Source organism: Hemiscyllium ocellatum, chromosome 32, assembly GCF_020745735.1.
Source record: "Hemiscyllium ocellatum isolate sHemOce1 chromosome 32, sHemOce1.pat.X.cur, whole genome shotgun sequence".
In the NCBI taxonomy this organism is placed as follows: domain Eukaryota; kingdom Metazoa; phylum Chordata; class Chondrichthyes; order Orectolobiformes; family Hemiscylliidae; genus Hemiscyllium; species Hemiscyllium ocellatum.
In genome coordinates, this window is record NC_083432.1 from 51,751,474 (window position 1) to 51,770,423 (window position 18,950).

The 18,950-nt window shown below is 40.0% G+C and overlaps 1 protein-coding gene across 2 annotated transcripts in view; it reads left to right on the forward strand.

Annotated features, from left to right (window-relative positions):
- retreg3 (reticulophagy regulator family member 3) overlaps positions 1 to 18,950 on the forward strand; it is a 66,445-nt gene that overhangs the window by 36,915 nt on the left and 10,580 nt on the right. The window contains exons 4-7 of one of the 2 annotated variants that reach the window (XM_060848517.1): positions 851 to 995; positions 2,356 to 2,440; positions 3,972 to 4,109; positions 11,797 to 11,876. In XM_060848517.1, the coding sequence (XP_060704500.1) occupies positions 851 to 995; positions 2,356 to 2,440; positions 3,972 to 4,109; positions 11,797 to 11,876 (448 nt within the window). The remainder of the gene's footprint in view (positions 1 to 850; positions 996 to 2,355; positions 2,441 to 3,971; positions 4,110 to 11,796; positions 11,877 to 18,950) is intronic. The other variant, XM_060848518.1, reaches the window with a different exon arrangement.

Genomic DNA, 18,950 nt, shown 5'->3' on the forward strand with positions numbered 1-18,950 from the left:
GATGATGTTTGTCTCATTTGCAATAATCTCGTTTGTGTGATTGTGGATTTTTTTTATTTTGCCAAGAAGCTGGTTATATATGCTGCTCTACACAAATCTAGAAAACATTGCTTTTGCCATATCTCATTCTGCATATTTTCTCTAGCACCCATTCAGGGGAATTTGCTGCAAACATCTTTGAAGCTTGTATGTTTCTGTTTAATATTTTTGCTTCTCTGTAAAGAGAAATGTTCTAAACAATTTGCCAAAGGTCTAGTGCCTGAGAAATATGGGTCACTAATTATAAACCTCAGCAGGTCTAGCAGCATCTTTGGAGAGAAAAACCGGGTTATTATCAAAGAACTGTTCCAATGAAGAGACATTTTGGGAAAAATGAGGTTAAAGATGAGTGGAAAATGAGTCCTAGCAGAATGGTTCATTACCTTTGCAATGTTAACCGTGTCTTTGTCAATCTGAAAATACTGCCAAACATGGAGTTTCCCCAGCAGGTTCTGCTTATATTTCAGGTTTTCATCATTGGCAGCATTTTGTCATTATTTGAAAATATTTGGTTTAATAAACATGCTACAATTTGATTCTTGTCTAAAATCTTTTGCGGAAAGAAATTAGTCCTAATTTATAAATGGTTTGCAAGTCAAACCCAAGACAATCCCCACTTCTCAGTCCGGGCCCGAATTGTAAACCGTACCCATTTACTATGCTAGTGATGATATGTGGGGCACAAAGTATTAGATGGAGTCCTTGATCTTCGCTCTGCTGAATTACTATAGTTTGTTATGCTTACTCTTCCTCTATTTAGAATGTGTTTGTAAGTGATTTTTAGTTTTGATGACATTCTGACACATAATAGTTATTTCTTCCCATGCAGCTGGGGACTTGTTCACCCAAAACTGCTCAGCGTTCCTGAACTTTGTCACAGAATGGCAGACCTTTCACTCAGTGCAGAGAGGTTTTTGAAGAATTTGTACCATTTTAAAAAACAAAATCCTGGTAAGGTAAGAGCTTTGAACAAAGTATCGGGTTACTGGAATTTCTTGAGTTAAATATGTGTGTATTTATTTTAGAGGAGGCTAAGGTCTAGCAGTATTATCGCTAGACTACTAATCTAGAAACTCAGCCAATGCCCTGGGGACGCAGGTTCAAATCCTGACGCAGCAGGATTTGAATTCAATAAGGATTTGGATTTGAGTCTAATGATGACCATGAATCCACTTACAGTCATGGGGCCAACACAGTAGATTTGCTATCCTATGTGGTCTGGCTTACATGTAACTCGAGACCCCTACACGATATGGTTGACCCTGAACTGCCCTCTGAAATGGCCTAGCAAACCACTCTGCTTAAGGGCAGTTGGGGACAGGCAATAAATACTGACCAGCCAGCAATGCCCACGTCCCATGAGTGAATTAATAAATCCATTGAAGTCAGGCAATGGCCTACTGGTATTATCGCTAGATTAACAATCTAGATACCCATGTATTGTTCTGCGGACCTAGGTTCAAATCCCATATTGGCAGATGGTGGAATTTGAATTCAATAAGAATTTAGAATTAGAGTCTAGTGATGACTATGAAACCATTATCAATTGTTGGTAAAATCTGTCTGTTCACAAGTAAAGGAAACTGCTATCCTTACCTGGTCTTGCCTACATGTGACTCTAGACCCACAGCAAAGTGGATGACTCTTAACTCTCCCTGGCAATTAGGGATGAGCAGTAAGTGCTGGCCTGGCCAGGGACACCCACATCATGTGAAACAACATGCAAAAGCTGGTACACATTTGTTAAAATGATGAACTCTTGGAATCTATTGTGTTGACTTCATTGCCTTCCATAAATTTGAAATATTATTTTAGCAAACATTCTACTGTTTTATGGAAGTGTATTAAAGAGTTTTAAATTCCTCAATCAGCTGAATTACAATCCCTTCAAAGTTGTTCTTAGATAACATTCCTTTTTAAATATTTGATCATTGGTTCCAATGCAATTAATTGTGGTTGTGCATCAAGTCATCAGGACGTGTGGTGGGTGAGGGAAGAAACAAGTGGCATTAGGAGTAAAGGTAGGAAGGCAAGAGATTGTTGAAGTGGCTGGGTGAAAGGGTTGGAGAGTTTGGGGTAGAAGTTCGGGGGAAGAGTGTGTTAAAGTGACAGCAGCTCTGATATAAACTCTTCAGGATGTTAGATTTAATACAGACCCAAACCTGTGGTGCCTGAACTGTTGTTATGCATCACTGGGAATCTCATAATACTACTGATGTAGGAATCATTCCAAAACTCTCCAGAAACTCTACCCTTTTAGGAAAGTAGCTTTATATGCAAGGTTTGAATTAATTATGTCTGAATTGTTTTCTTCAGTTTTGTCTTCTGGTGTGTGGTGTGTTCACATTCCTGGCTGTAATTGGACGCTACATTCCTGGTCTCTTCCTGTCCTACATCAGTTGTAAGTGCTGTTTTAAAACATCTGACTTGTATATAAGTTGATCCTGTTTAAAATGATATATTTTCAAATAACTTGCAAATAATCTTACTACTGTAGGTCTGTATTCTGATCTGTGCTGAGTTTAGGAACTAATGTTATGACTGATAGCTGAAATACTTGCATAAATTCTTCATTGGTTTTATTGTGTTCAGCCTCGTGCTTAATTCATTTTGCATCTACAAGTGTCTTCTTCACCCTGCATCAATAACATCAAAGCAAAGTATGTGAAAGAAACAGTTGACTGGATCTGTTGTGACTTCTTTGAGAAGTTGACTATTCAACAGCTGGTGCATGACCCATAATGGGTTATGAATGGGTCAGTGACCCATAAACAAAAGCAATCACAAATCATTTTTACAACTACAGTTAGACCTGCATTCAAAGGTGTCGAGCACTCCTACTGCTCTTGTTTGGTGCCATAAACCACATTGGTGAGTGGTGGCAGTGAAGGGAGTGGGCAGTGTGACTGGCCATAGGTTGAGCAAGATAGAAAATTAAGTTGATTGAAAAGAAAGACCGATATACATTTACTGTTTATTTTTTACTACCTCGTAGTACTTTAACATGAATTAAATGTATTTTTAGTCACTCTTACAAAGTAGAAAATACAGTAGATAGTTCATGTTCAGCAAGCTCCCATTAAAAAACATGTGTAATGATTAGAAAATTGGGTATTGATTGTCAGATAAACACTAGTCAAGATTTCAGGGATAACTCCCCTGCTCATCTTCAGTACTGTCCCACAGGATCTTTTAAGCCTTCCTGAAAGGGATGATTGGGCCTCTATTTAATGTTTTATCTGAAAGCCAGTACCCTTGACAGGGCTGATATCTGCAGTACTGCATTGGATTGTCAACCTTCGTTTTTAAATCAAATCCTGGAGTGGAACTTCAAACCAGAACCTTGTTCACAGACAAGATTGATACCAACTGAACCACACCTGTCAGGCTATCTGAGTTCTACCTTATTCCTCAACAATTTAAGACATATCTGATGTCAGCAGACCAAATAGCTGATCAAAATTGATCACAGTGAAGGACTGAAGGAACTGAGCTTTACCTGAAGATATAATTAAGTACAGTTTTCAGGAGCTTTATTTCTGCTGTTGTGATTTAAAACCGAATCTTTGTTTAAAATACTGGTTTCAGTAGTGTGAATTATAGTGGGACAGCATGTGCTAATTACAGTGATTTGTTTTGTATCAAATTGTAAAGATGTATTTTCTACTTCTGCTCCATACATTATTCATGTTACATGTGAAGATAATTATCTTGAACAGTTGTATGTTACAAAAGCAGGGAAATTTTCTCAGTTTATGAATACCTTTATTCATCTTAATTGGATGTCAAGAGATTTGATGTTAAAAACACTTGTTCCCACACACTTTCCTACTGCTGCATCCAGAAAGAATACTTGATAACTTGATTGACTTTCAAGATGTCCCTGCTGTGGTTTGTCACTCATTTTATTTACCAATGTTTTCCTTTCTTAGTAATTGGTATACTGTTCTGGCCCCTGGCTAGTTATCACCAACTGGGGCTAAAGATTAATGCCAGAATTGAACCTGTGCTTAAGCGGCTGGATTTCAGCATGAAGGGATACATGTTGGCAAAACAGCAGGAAAGACAGCGTGAGTAACTGGGAGAGATAGTGAAATTAACTCTGATTTGACATGCCTTTAATTTCTATCTGACTGAACCTCTGGTTTATTTTATGAAAACTAATATAGATTAGGATTAAGTGTGGCATATCAGAGGTATTGTTAATTGCTTTTATTTTGGCACATTACATAAGGAGTTAAAATGTGGTTTATTCACACAAGTTATGTCCTGGCTGAACATATAAACAAAATAGTTTGAGCATAGCCTAAGGGAGAGACCATGTCATTTAATTCAAGCTTGTGGTCGATCATCACTAATAAATTTTGATTGTCAGCGTATTTGAATTAAAAACCACAAGATACAGGAGCAGAATAAGCCATTCAGCCCATTGGGTTTGCCCAGCCATTCAATCATGGCTGATGTGCTTCTTATTTTTTGTAGATATTTTTATTGAAATTTAACATTTTTGCAAATTTACAAAAATAAACAAAACTCTCAAATACAAACATTGATGTACAATTAAATCATATATACAATAGTCATAATTTAACAAAGAAAAGAGAAAGAAAGAAAACAAAAAAAGAAAAAAAAGAAACGAAAAAAGAAAAAAAACAACTCAACTTTCTACTAATCTAACCTATAACTAACCAGAGTGTATACCTAAGTCTCTTAAATGCTCGGAATGTATAAACATCAAATATAATAAACCCGTATTCGCGCAGGATTCCTCTCCCAAGGGGCCCCGGAGCAGCCCGGTCTGAAATCTTCACTAAATAAAAGCCCTTGTTAGGATAGCCGAAATATCTGCATTTATATAATTCAAAAAGGGCTGCCATATTTTATAAAATAATTCAGTCTTTCGGTGCACCATATTTGTGAGGAAGTCAAGGGGGATATATTCCATAATTAATCTGTGCCAATTTGAAAGTCCAGGGGGGCCCTCAGCCACCCAGTTCACCAAAATATTTTTCCTTGCACAGAAAGAGAGAATAGAAAATAGTCTCTTCCCATGCATATCCAGAGATGAGAGGTTCGAAAAGCCCAAAAGGAGAGATACAGGGTCCACCCTAATTTCCATTCCTAAAATTTCTGTCAGGGTATTTGCCACTTTAGTCCAGTATCTGCGGATTTTCTGACAAGTCCACAGACAATGTGCAAGAGTACCCACCTCTATTTTGCATTTGGGACACATTGGAGATGCTCCTGCCTTAAATTTTGCCAGTCGAGCCGGACCTATATGGGCCCTATGAAGTATCTTTAGTTGGATAGCCTGAGTTCTGTTACAGATAGCAATTCTTCTAGCATTTTCCCAAATGTCATTCCACATATCCTCAGAGATTTCTAGCCCCAAGTCCTGCTCCCATGTTTTAAGCAGGTCATCCATGTCTCCTGAGACTCCATCATGTAGCAAATGGTATATAGTACTAACGGAGGATGCCCCCGCTGGTCGCAAGACATTACGTTCTCTGTCTGATTTATAAAGACTATCTATTAATGTAGTCTTCCTCTGTATATAATCTCTAACTTGGAAGTATCGAAAGAGATCCCCATTAGGTATTCCGAATTTCAGACGCAGCTGCTCAAAGGACATCAGGATCCCATCTTTAAATAGGTCCCCTAAGCATGAGATGCCCCTGGATCTCCAGAGTTTAAAGGTGGCATCTGTAATCCCCGGTTGGAATCCCCATGCGCCTACTATTGGTGCATGGGGGGATGTTTTATGTGAGTTACCCTCATTTTGCCGCATTATATTCCAGGCCTTAATTGTGTTTAATATTATGGGATTTTTACAGTGGTCTGTAATGATTTTCCTCTTATCTGAAAATAAAAGGTTAATAAGTGGGTATTTTACTTGGGAGGCTTCGATATCCAGCCAAATTGATTGTGGATCAGATGAAACCCAATCAGCTATGTAACTTAGTAGGGAGCTTAACTGATATTTCCTAAAGTCTGGGAAGTCCAGTCCTCCCCTTGCCTGTGGAAGCTGTAGCTTCTTCAGCTTAATAAGGGGCCGTCTATGGTTCCAAATAAAGGAGCCCAACCAGCCATATAATTTACGTAGGGCTAGCCTTGGCAGCATCAGCGGGAGCATTCTCATAGGATATAAGAGACGGGGTGATGTGCTTCTTAACCTCATTCTCCTGCCTTCTCCCAGTAAACCTTGATCCTTTTCTAATCAAGAAAATGTCTGGCTCTCGTTCTCGCTCTCTTTCGCACTGTCTCTCTCTCTCGCACACGCTCTCTCTCTCTCTCTCTCTCTCTCTCAGATGCTCAATGACTTGGCACCCACAGTCTTCTGTGATCATATGTTCCACAGATTCACACCCTGTGGCTGAAGAGATTTTTCTTCAATTCATTTCTAAAGGGTCATCCCTTCACTCTTGAGGATTTATCCTCCGGTTCTAGTTTCTTCTACTAATGGAAACATCATCTCCATGTCCACTCTATCTAGGTTTCTCTGTTTTCTGTAAGTTTCAGTCAGATCCCCCTCATCCTTAACACCACTGAGTACAGACCCAGAGTCCTTGATGCTCCTTGTATGACAAACCCTTCGATTCTGGCTTCATTCTTGTAAGCCTTCACTGGACCCTAATCAAGGCCACAGCATCCTTGCAGACATGGCTCAAAACTATTCGTGATCTTCCAAATATAGTCCTAACTGCTAACTGAACCTGCATGTTAACCATATCAGAATCCCGAAAGAGAACTCCTAAGTCTGTTTGTGCTTCAGATTTCTGCAATATTTTCTCCACTTGAAACGTTGTCTATATCTCCCTTCTTCTGACCAAAGTGCATAACCTCATGCTTTCCCACATTGTATTACATCTGGAACTTCTTTGCTCAATCCTCTAGCCTGTCCAAATCCTTCTGCAGCCTCCCTGCTTCCTTAGTGTCATCCACAAACATAGCAACAATGCCCTCAGTTTCTTTGTCCAGATCGTTCATGTATAATATAAATAGTTGAGGTCCCAACATTGGCTCCTGCAGAACTCCATTACTCAATGGCTGCTGTCATAAAAACGACCCCTTTATCCCCACTATCTTTTGCTAGTCAATCAATCTTCTTCTGAGCAAGTACTTTGTCCCTAATACTATGGACTCTTGTTTTATTTAGCAGCATCCTGCGTGACACCTTGTCAAAGGCATTCTGAAATCCAAATAGATCACATCCGTGGGCTCTCCTTTGTCTAACTTGTTCATTATCTCAAAGAATTCTAACAGATTTGTCAGGCAAGGCCTCCCCTTGAAGCCATGATGTCTCAACCCTATCTTACCACACAGTTCCAAGTATTCTGCAATCTTGTCCTTAATAATGGACACTCAAATCTTACCAATGACTGAAGTCAGGCTAACTAGCCTATAATTTCCTATCTCCTGTTACGTGAACCATTTTTGTGCTGACCACAATGCAATCCCATCTGCTTGCACATGATCTATACCCCTCTATTCCCTGACTGTTCATGTGCCCGTCTAAACGCCTTTTAAACATTATCGTATTTGCTTGTACCACTTTCCATTAGTACTTCACCAGGCTTGTTTTCCAATAGTCCTATGTCCACTCTTGCTTCTCTCTTACCTTTTCATGTTTTGAAAAAAGCTCCTGCAATCTTCTTTTATTACGAGCTAGCTTACTCTGAAATTTTATCATCTTCCCTCTTTCTGCTTTTTTAGTTGTCCTTTACTTTTTTTTTTAAAAGGCTTCCCACTAATCTTCACCACATTGTGTGTTTTTGTTTTGCTTTCATGCTGTCCCTAACTTGTGAGCCATAGTTGCCTCATCCTCCCTTAGCGTGTTTCTTCTTCCTTGGGATGAATTTCTGCTGTGCCTCCTGAATTACCCCTCATAAGCTCGTGCTGCTGCTCAGTCTTCCCCACTAGACTTCCCTTCCACTCAACTCTGACCATCTTCTCCCTCATGCTTTTTGTAATTACCTTCATTCAATTGTAAAATCATTACATCTGATTCCGGCTTCACCCTCTCAAAATGCAGGATAATTCTGTCGTCTTATCATGGCTGGCCCCAGGGGTCCTTCACCTTAATCTCCCTAATGAGAATTGCCTGTTCTGAAATTGACTCTGCAATAAGTTGATCCAAAAATATCTCGTAGACATTCCATGAATTTCTAATGATCTGTTACCAACCTGATTTTCCCAGTACACCTGCATATTGATGATTGTAATAGTGCCTTTCTTACGTGTCTTTTCTACCTCCTGATTTTATTTTCTGCCCCACATTGTCACTGCCTATACATTACTCCTATCAGGGTCATTTTCTCTCTCTGCCTACATATTCTACACCTTCCTGCTCTATATCCTGTCTTGCTATCAATTTAATTTAATTTCTTACCAACAAGGCAACCCCAACTTCTCTGTCCATTTGGTTGTCCTTTCAATAGGACACAAATCCTTGGGTTATTTAGTTCCCAGCCCTCCTCTCCTTGCAGCCATATCCCACATCATCCCAGTCCACAAGATCATACCCGCCAATTTCAAACCACTACAAGCTCATTTACCTTGTTTTGTAACAGTGTGCATTTTAAATCTCAGTCCTGCATTGACTACACTTACCACCACCACCCTCCCCCCTCAACCTTTTCATAGTTGTCCCCTTATCTGCTGTGCCTTTGCTTCCGTATTCTAATATCAAGCTATCAGGAATCTATCTCCTATTCATTGTCCCATTGTACAGATGCAGCATGGGTCCATGAAGGGCAAGTCATGCTTCACAAATCTTTTGGAATTCTTTGAAGATATTTCAAACAAGGAGAACAACGGGGATCCAGAGGATGTGGTGGTGTACCTAGATGTCCAAAAGGCCTTTGACTAGATGCCACAAATGAGGTTGTTGCATAAGATAAGGATTCATGGTGTTAGGGATAGAGTATTAGAGTGGATAGAAGATTGGTTGACTGACAGGAAGCAAAGAGTGGGGTTAAATGAGTGCTATTCTGGCTGGCAATCAGTGACTACTGGTGTGCCTCAGGGATCTGTGTTGGGACCACAATTATATACAACTTATATAGATGATTTGGAGTTGGCAGAGCAAAGTGTGCAGAGGACTGTAGAGGATCATAAATATATTGAGTGAATGGGCAAAGGTCTGGCAGATGGAATACAATGTTAGTTAGTGTGAAGTCATACATTTTGGTAGGAGTAACAGCAAAACAGATTATTACTTGAATGGTAAAAAGTTGCAGCATGCTGATTTGCAGAGGGACCTGGGTGTCTTTGTGCATGAATTGCAGAAGTTTGGTCTGCAGGTCTAACACATAGTTCAGAAGGCAAATAGAAGTTTGTCCTCCATTGCTAAAGGGGTTGAGTTTAAAATCGGAGACGTAATGTTACAGCTGTACAAAGTGCTGGTGAGGCCACACCTGAAGTACTGTGTGCAGATTTGGTCTCCTTACTTAAGAAAGGATGTACTGGCACTGGAGCGGGTGCATGAGGTTGATTCTAGAGTTGAGGGGATTGGCTTATGAAGAGAGACTGAGTAGATTGGGATTATGTTCATTAGAATTCAGAAGAATGAGGAGGGATCTTATGGAAAAATAAAATGTATGAAGGGAATCAATAACATAGAAATAGATAGTTTCACCTATGAGTGGAAACATCCTAAGACAAGGGGGCATGGCCTCAAGATTAGAGGAAGCAGGTTTAGAACTGAACTGAGAAGGAACCTCTTCACCGAGAGGGGGGTTAATCTATGGAATTCCTCACCCAAGGAAGTAGTTGATGCTACTTCAGTAATTGCTTTCAAAGCTAAGGTAGATACTTTTTTGAAAAATAAAGGAATTAAGGGATATGATGAAAACATGGGTAAGTGGAACTGAGTCCAGAAAAAGATTAGATATGATCTTATTGAGTGACACAGCAGGCTTGAAGGGCCAGACTCCTGCTCTTTGTTCTTATGTACCTGTTGTGGAAAATTTAATCACCTCTCCTGAGCCCTCCCAACATATGCCATAACAACCGGATCTCTTTCCGCGCGCGCGCGCGCACACACACACACACACACACACACACACACACACACACACACACACACACACACACACACACACACACACACACCCGCCCAACAGTTAAAGCTACTCCACAACTAGCATTGTTCCAGTTGGCTGTTGTGGTTGAAGTCAATAAAAAATCCGCTGATGCCTTTGTAGATCTCTTTTGACTAAATCGCTGTTTATTTTCTACTAAATTCAGGAAATGGCCAAAGTTTTGACTGGTCATTTCTTTTTTTAAAAAAACGTTACTGCTACAAGTTTTGTTCTTTTGCTATTGAGTCTGCATATGATAGCCTATACCCTCTGAAGATCAGTACTTCACATGTTAAAACTAGTAACCACAATAGTTTTGTACAGTTGTTTTAAGAATACAGCTAGTTCATTAGCAAATATGAATTCAGTAAAGAACAGCCAAATTGACCTCATATAAGAGACAATGACTTTTGAGAAAAGATTAGCAAGATTAACCTTGGAATATTGCATTCAATTCTGGTCTCACTGCTATAGGAAGGATGTTGTGAAACTTGAAGGCATTCAAAAGATTTACAAGGACTTTTCCAAGGTTGGAACATTGAATAGGCTGGGGTTATTTTCCCTGGAGTGTTGGAGGCTGAGAGGTGATCTTATAGAAGTTTATAAAATCATGAGGGGCATAGCTAGTGTGAATAGCCAAGCTTTTTTCCACAGTAGGGGACTCCAAAACTAGATGGCATAGGATTACGGTGAGAGGGGAAAGATTTAAAAGGGACCTAAGGGGCAACATTTTCACAGAGGATGGTGCATGTATGGAAAGAGCAACCAGAGGAAGTGGTGGAGGCTGTGCAGTTGCAACATTTAAAAGGCGTCTGGATGGTTTGGAGGGATATGCGCTGGGTGCTGGCAGATGGGACTAGATTGGGTTGGGATATCTGGTCAGCATGCATGAGTTGGACCAAAGGGTCTGTTTCAGTGCTGTACAACTCTGTCTCTACTTGCACTTTAACTATGAAGAAGCAGCAATTCATTGTAATGGACCATAATTTGCTGGAAAAACAATCTCAAGTTTAGTGTGCTTGCCTATTGGTAATGCATCAATCATCCAGCAATTTGTAGTAACGAAAAGAAGCACTGCAAAATGCAAAAATTAGCCTTGTGCTAAAGTTAGCTTTTCTTGAACCTCTTTCTTTTTGAAAAATGCTCAATGTCCATTTTAATTAGTTATCATTTTAGAAAGATTGGACTGATTTATTTGTATAAGCACCTTTTTTTTTAGTTAGATTTGCATTCCTGCAATATCGTTCAACCCCTCTAGTTCAGAGAGGAAACTCTGGAGTTTCACTCCTGCAGAGGTAAATATTTTTGAAGAGTTTTTTTAGCATTATCTTTCCTTTCAACATTTGTTTCTTCTTCTTTTTATTTCTTATCTGTACCTGATTTAAGTTCACTATTTCCTATACTATATATTGCTGTACTGATCCCTTAAGTCTTATTAGTTGCTCAGATGTTGATGTTGATTTTTTTTAATTTAAGGTCCAAGATGCCCTGTTAAAAGCAGAATAGCAAAATCTTTTTGAGCTCAGTACTGGAGGTGGGTCTGGGGTATAACTAATGACACAAGCTGTGGGATGCTACAGTGGAATCACTATAGCAAATTGAATGCATTAGAGATGGAGGAGCAGCTCCGTGTGGCCATTATTAACCGTAGAATCTTTTCCTTGGCTTGCTTCAGTACGTCGCCGAGCACCAGCTGTCAGAACTGCAGATGATGGAAGTGACAGTGAAGCTGAATTAGCTGCCTTCTGCCCTAAGGTACTGATCATGCTGTTTTTCTGTTGGCATTGTTGAGTGTACGAGTGACTCATACTCACCTCTTATGCTAATCTTGGTCTGCCTCTATTGTTAATTCTTAGATGCCTGCTTACTCTTTCTTGGCAAGGCCTCTTCCACAATGCATGCTCTCATTAGCTCACCAATTTATAAAATTTTAAACTATCTAAAGTTGTGAACTTTATGTATCGGTGTAACGTTTGAAATAGATTGGTTGAAGTTTTAAGTTGTTAATTATCCTTTAGTGTTTGAGCTTTCTAAAGATTTCCGTTTTCTTCTTGTTCATTCAGATTTTGCATTTTATTGTGAAATCTATAATCATCATCTGGAGGTTTTCCCTTGTGTGATTTCTATGTGAAGTTGTCTAAAATCAACAAATTATAGTTCCCTTTATTTAGATTCTAAATATTAACAATGAGTGTATGAGGTGTAACTTGACAAGAATGAAGTGGGAAACGTTTATCAGAAGGGTTGAAAGCAGATAGGCAATAATTCATATTTAAAAACTGCATGAAAAAAATAATTCATTCTTATTTGTTGCAAAATTCATCATGCACAAAGGGAATTAGTGGTAGTTTTAGATCCAAAGAGAGGAAACACAAAGTTGCCAGCCAAAAGAGGAAGCCTGAGGACTGGGATCGTTTTTAGAATTCCGCAAAAAGGGCATAAAGTTTGATCGAGAGTGGGAAATTACAGTATGGAAGTAAAGCAAGGAACATGAAAACTAATTTTAATAACTTATGTGAATACATGAGGGGAAAAAGATTAAAAATATAGGTCTCTTACAGTCAAAAGCCAGGGAAATTATAATCAGGAATTTTAAGAAAGCAAAATAATTGAACACATCTTTGGTCTTCAGCAAAGAGCCTCCCAGAAATGAGAGAACCAGGGTCTAGTGAGAGGGTGTTTTTTTTTAATGAATAGTACTAACAAAATGGTGCTGTGGACATTTTAATGGGGTTTAAATCTGACAAACCACAGAGCTTGATTACCTATATCCCAGATTACTAAAGGAAATGTCCCTGCAAATATTTTTTGCATAGGTGATCACCTTCCAAAATTCTCTAGACTCTGGAGCAGTTCCTAGAGTTTGGAGGATGGCAAATATAACCCCATCGATTTAAAATGGGAGGTAGAGTTTTTAAAAAAAAGATTAAAATTGAAAGTGGAAATTGCTGGGAAAACTCAACAAATATGGTAACATCCGCGGAGGGAAAGCAGAGTTAATATTTTGTGTCCAGTGACCCTGCTTTGTTTTCTGCTTGGGGTGGGGGGGGGGGGGGGGGGAGGGGGGAGGGAGAAATGTTTGGATTTTAAAGGCATTAAGGCATATAGGTAGAAAGCAGGAATATGGCATAAAGATGGAGCATCTGCCTTGATCCCGTTGAATTGTGGAACAGACTTGTAAGGTCAAATGGTCTCCTGTTCTTAGTTTCTACGTTTTTCTAAAAAATATCTCTTTTTAAATCCTCAGTTGAATGGTTTAACTATTGGGATGACCATTCAGCCTTCAGGATTCTGTATAGAGTTACATAATTTTAGGGTCTGAGCACCTTCCCCCATGTCCTTAGCCCAAATCCCACACACCGGGGCTTGTCATTACATGGACTGCTACTATGACCATCTGATTGTCAGCCAGTAATGGCCCCATTTAGCAGCTATTGATTTTCCCAAGCTGACCTCAACTGTTTTCCCCTCTCTGTCTGGGCTTTATCTCCAGCTATCATTTACACCTCCCTGCTCCTCCCATCCCACCTTCAATGTATAAACCAAACTTTTCCCAGGTTCAATCAATTCTGAAGAAGGGTCACTGATCTCCAAATGTCTTATCTCCCCAGATGTGAGTTTTTCCAGCAATTTGTTTTCTTTCCTAATTTCTAACATGCACAATTTTTGTTTAGAATTACAGACCAGTTAGCATAACATCAGAAGTGGGAGAAATGTTATACTCCATTATAAAAGATGCGATAACAGAACATTTAGAAAACATTAATGGGATTGGACAAAGCCAGTGTGGATTTATGAAAGGCAAATCATGCTTAACAAATCTACTAGTGGTTTGTTTGAGAATGTAACTGGTAGAATAAATAGGGGAAAACCAGTGAAGTAGTGTTTTTGGATTTTCAGAAGTCTTTTGATAAGGTTGTTTTGTTAAGAGGTTCGAGAGCAAGCTTAACACGTGTAGGACAGGGGTTGATGTGGCATGGATTGAGCATTGATTGATAACAGATTGGAAGGTCGTGAGCTCTTTTCATGTGGCAAACGTTGGCAAGTGGGGTAACTCTGATCAATGCTGGGTCCCAGCTATTCATGAAACATACAAATGACCTGAATGAAACATTTCCAAAGTTTCCTGATGACACTCAAACCTGGGTGGGATTGTGAGGTGGATGCCAAGAGACTTTTGAGGTGAGTGAATAAACACATGACAGATGTAGTACAGCTTGGCTAAACGTGAAGTTATACACTTCAGTGTAGAAATGAGAACGGCAAGAGTGTTACTTAAATGGTGATACATTGGGAAATTAAGATGTATAAAGGAATCTGAGTGTCCTACACCAGTCAAAAAAAGTAGACAGGGAGGTGCAACAGCAATTAGGAGCACAAAATTCGATTGCCTTCTTTGCAAGAGGGTTTGAGTTGTGACGTAGTAATAGTTTGCTGTTGTGATACAGGGCTTTGGTGAGGACACTTCAGAAGTATTACATGCAGTTTTGGTCATCATATTTAAAGGATATACATCCCATGGAGTACAACAGAGGTTCACCTGATTGATGCTAGGGATGACTGGACTGTCCTATAAAGAAAGATTTATTCGATTGAGCCTGTATTCTCTAGATTTAAAAAGAATGAGAGGGGATCTGATTAAAACATTTGAAATTTTAAAAGAACTGGACAGACTGAATCCAAGGAGGATGTTTTCCCTTTTTTTTGGGGGCAGTCTCGAATCAGGGGACACAGTCTCTGGATACGAGAGGAGTCATTTAGGGCTGAAATGAAGAAACATTCTCCACTTAAAGGATAGTAAACCTACTGAATTCTCTCTCGCAGAAGGGTGTGAAACTAAGTCACTGAATATATTCAACAAAGACACATATTTGGATTTTAAAGGCATCAAGGCATATAGGTAGAAAGCAGGAATATGGCATAAAGATAGAGCATCTGCCTTGATCCCATTGAATTGTGGAACAGACTTGTAAGGTCAAATGGTCTCCTGTTCTTAGTTTCTACGTTTTTCTAAAAAATATCTCTTTTTAAATCCTCGGTGAATGGTTTAACTATTGGGATGACCATTGTTTGTCACTTGACTAGAAATCTAGAGATCCAAATAACATTCCAGGTTGGTGTGGACTTGTTGAGCTGAAGGGTCTGTTTCCACCCAATAGGGATTCTATGATGATTTCACAACAGATGGTGGAATTTGAATTTTTTTTAAAAAATCTGATTATGGCCATTGTTAATTATTGTGAAAAGGAATCTGGTTCAGTAATGACTTTTGTAGAGAAGGAAAATGGCTGTCTTTGTTCTGGCCTACGTATGATGCCAAACTAACAGCTATGTGGCTGACTCTTAACTGCTCTCTGAAATCGCCTGTAAGCCACTTTATAGTATCAAACCACTAAAGAGTCTCAAAGGACTGAGACAGAATGGACCATCTGACATTGAACTAGGCATTGGAAGAAAACAATGGCAAATTCAGCACTGTTGACCCTATATAGTCTACTTTACTGTCATCAGGGATGAGTGCAAGAATTTTGAGCTGTTTCATGGTCTAGTCAAGCAACAGCCAAGCGTAATCATACTCATGGAATTGTATCATACAAACCATGTCCCAGACACCGATACATTCATTCCGGGCAGAGGTGGCAGCATAGTGGTATACGATGGAAGGAACTAGCCTGGGAAGACTTGACATTGAATCCAGAGCTCAAGAAGTCTTGTGGAATCTGAAGTCTTGAGGTGTCAAGTGAACAATCCATCTTGGCCTCCTCAGGAGGTCATCAGAATTGCAGATGCCAGTCCTCAGTCAATTAAATGTACTTCATGTAGAATGAGGGGGCTATCTTGTATAATTCCTTCATAATTTTACATGTTTCTATAAGATAGGGAGGTTGTTTCCACTGGCGGATGAAACTAGAACTAGGGGACAGAGTCAAAGAAGGGCAGCAGATTTAGGACCGAGTTGAGGAGGAACTTCTTTTCCCAAAGAGTTGTGAATCTGTGAAATTCCCTGCCCAGTGAAGCAGTTGAGGCTACTTGTTGAATATTTTTGCCTTAAAAACAGACTTTTGAACAGTAAAGGAAATAAGGGTTAAGTGGAATTAAGTCCTTGTAAAGATCTTATTGAATGGCGGAGCAGGCTGCATGGACCAGGTGGTCTACTCCTATTTCTTATGTTCATTGTAGCCTTGACTTGAACACCTACAAAAGAGCTGAACCTGAGATGAGAGTGACTGCCTTGACACAAAGATCAGAGGGGTCAAGGGTAAACAGAGAAAGAATAGAGTCTAATAGGGACCAAGGGTGCAGTCTATACATGGAGCCAGAAGACATTGGTAGGGTGTTAAAATGAGTACTTCATATCTGTCTTCATTTTTGGGGAAAGAGAATGTAGGTACGGAATTCAGGAAGAGGGATTGAGAGTTTTTGAGAAGTTTGACACAGGGAGTGAGGATATATTGGAAGTTTTGGTGGGCTTAAAAAGTGAACAGATCCACAGGTCTAGATGAGTCTTATCTCACATTGCTGTGAGAGAGGGCAGATGAAATTAGAGGCTCTGATCCAAATTTTTAATTCCCCTTGCTACAAGGGAGCTGCCAAAGGACTGGAGGACTGCTTACATGGTTCCACTTCTCACGAAGGGTGATAGAGAAACCATGGAATACAGAGAAGTGAGTCTCAAGTGCTTGGTAATGTAACTGCTGGAGAAAATTCTGAAGGAAAGAATTAATCTCCACTTGTAGATGCAAGGTTTGATCAGGGATGCTCGTTGTGGCTTAGTCAGAGGGAGGATGTGCATAACAAATTTGATGGACAGGGTGTCCAGGAAACAGCTGTTCATCATCTTAATTGAAGAGTCACTAACAAGTGGCATAACTTTAAGGCGTTAGGCATGAAGTCAGGTATTTTGGGAACAGAGTTAATGTTTTACTCGTGGAGTTTCGAAGACAAGAGTCATGCTACAGTTTACAAAACTCTGGTGTAGCCGCATTTGGAGTATTGCATACATTTCTGCTCACTGCATTATAGGAAGGGTGTGGAAGCTTTGGAAGGAGATTTACTAGGATGTTACCTGGTATGGAGGGAAGGTCTGATGAGGAAAGGCTGAAGGACTTGGGACTGTTTTCATTAGAGGGAAGAAGGTTGAGAGTTGACTTAATTGAGATATAAAAGATAATCAGAGGGTTAGATTGGATGGACAGTGAGAGCCTTTTACTTTGGATGGTGATGGTTAGCACGAGGGGACATAGTTTTGAATTGACGGGTGATAGATATAGGACAGAAGTCAGGGGCATGGAACATACTGCCTGTAACAATGGTAGACTCACCAACTTTAAGGGCATTTGAATGGTCATTGGATAATTATATGGATGAAAATGGAACTTTGTAGGATAGATTGCACCGACCTGTGGAACCAATCTGAAACCCATGTCGAGGGCTGACGGGCCTGTACTGCTCTGTAATGTTCTGTGTTCTAGAATGACTATTTCTAACAAGAGGCAATCTAAGAGAATCTAACCATTGGCCTTTGACATTGTTGTGGTTCTGTTCGCCGAGCTGGAAGTTTTTGCTGCAAACGTTTCATTCCCTGGCTAGGGAACATCATCAGTGCTATTGGAGCCTCCTGTGAAGCGCTGCTTTGATGTTTCTTCCGGTATTTATAGTGGTTTGTTCTTGCCGCTTCCGGGTGTCAGTTTCAGCTGTAGTGGTTTGTATATGGGGTCCAGGTCCATGAACATCAGCTAGCCACAAAACGATACGACCAGCTATCCCTAGTAGCCATACACTCAGACAATCAGCAACATGAATTTGACTGGGAAAACACTACCATCATAGGACAAGCCAGACAGAACAGCCAGGGAATTCCTAGAGGCATGGCATTCATCCTCAAACTCCATTAACAGACACATGGACCTGGACACCATATACAAACTACTACAGCTGAAACTGACACCCGGAAGCGGCAAGAACATCCATCAACAGACACATCGACCTGGATCCCACATACAAACTACTACAGCTGAAACTGACACCCGGAAGCGGCAAGAACAAACCACTATAAATACCGGAAGAAACATCAAAGCAGCGCTTCACAGGAGGCTCCAATAGCACTGATGATGTTCCCTAGCCAGGGAACGAAATGTTTGCAGCAAAAACTTCCAGCTCGGCGAACAGAACCACAACAACGGACACCCGAGCTACAAATCTTCAACCAGACTTTAAGCCTTTGACATTCCATGGCAAAATCTTCATTGATCTCCCACGATCAAAATACTCCGGTTTAAAAACCTCTCACTTGCACTATAGATCCTGCAGTGAGTAATTCATTATCTGATTCACTAAAGCCTGTCCACAATCTGCAAGGTACAAGTGAGGAGTGTGATAGAATGCTGTTGTCTGGATGTGTGCTGCTCCAACAATACTCGAAGCATCCATGACAAAATAGTCCACTTGATTAACCCTACATCCACAAACATTCCGTCCCTCCAACACCAATGCTAACTATCAGTAGTGTGTATCAACCATTATACAGGTCACTTCTAAAGCAAGATCACTTTGGCCTGAAGTCTCATCTGTTTACATATAAATAAAAGGCCTCTGAAAATCCTTTGTCATCTCTGTACCAAACTTGCCACCTCCGAGCCGGGAGCTGTTTAGGACCTCTTTGGAAAAAGGCAAGGACACCGTATCCTTGAGAGAAGGAACAGCTTTTAGAAAAAAAGGGACCAGCTTTGTGATACCTCCTCCCTTAAAGATAATGAACCATCAATATCAAAAGATGGCTTCATTTTTAAAACTGGTTAGTAGTGTAAAACTCACATGTGTATGTGTACG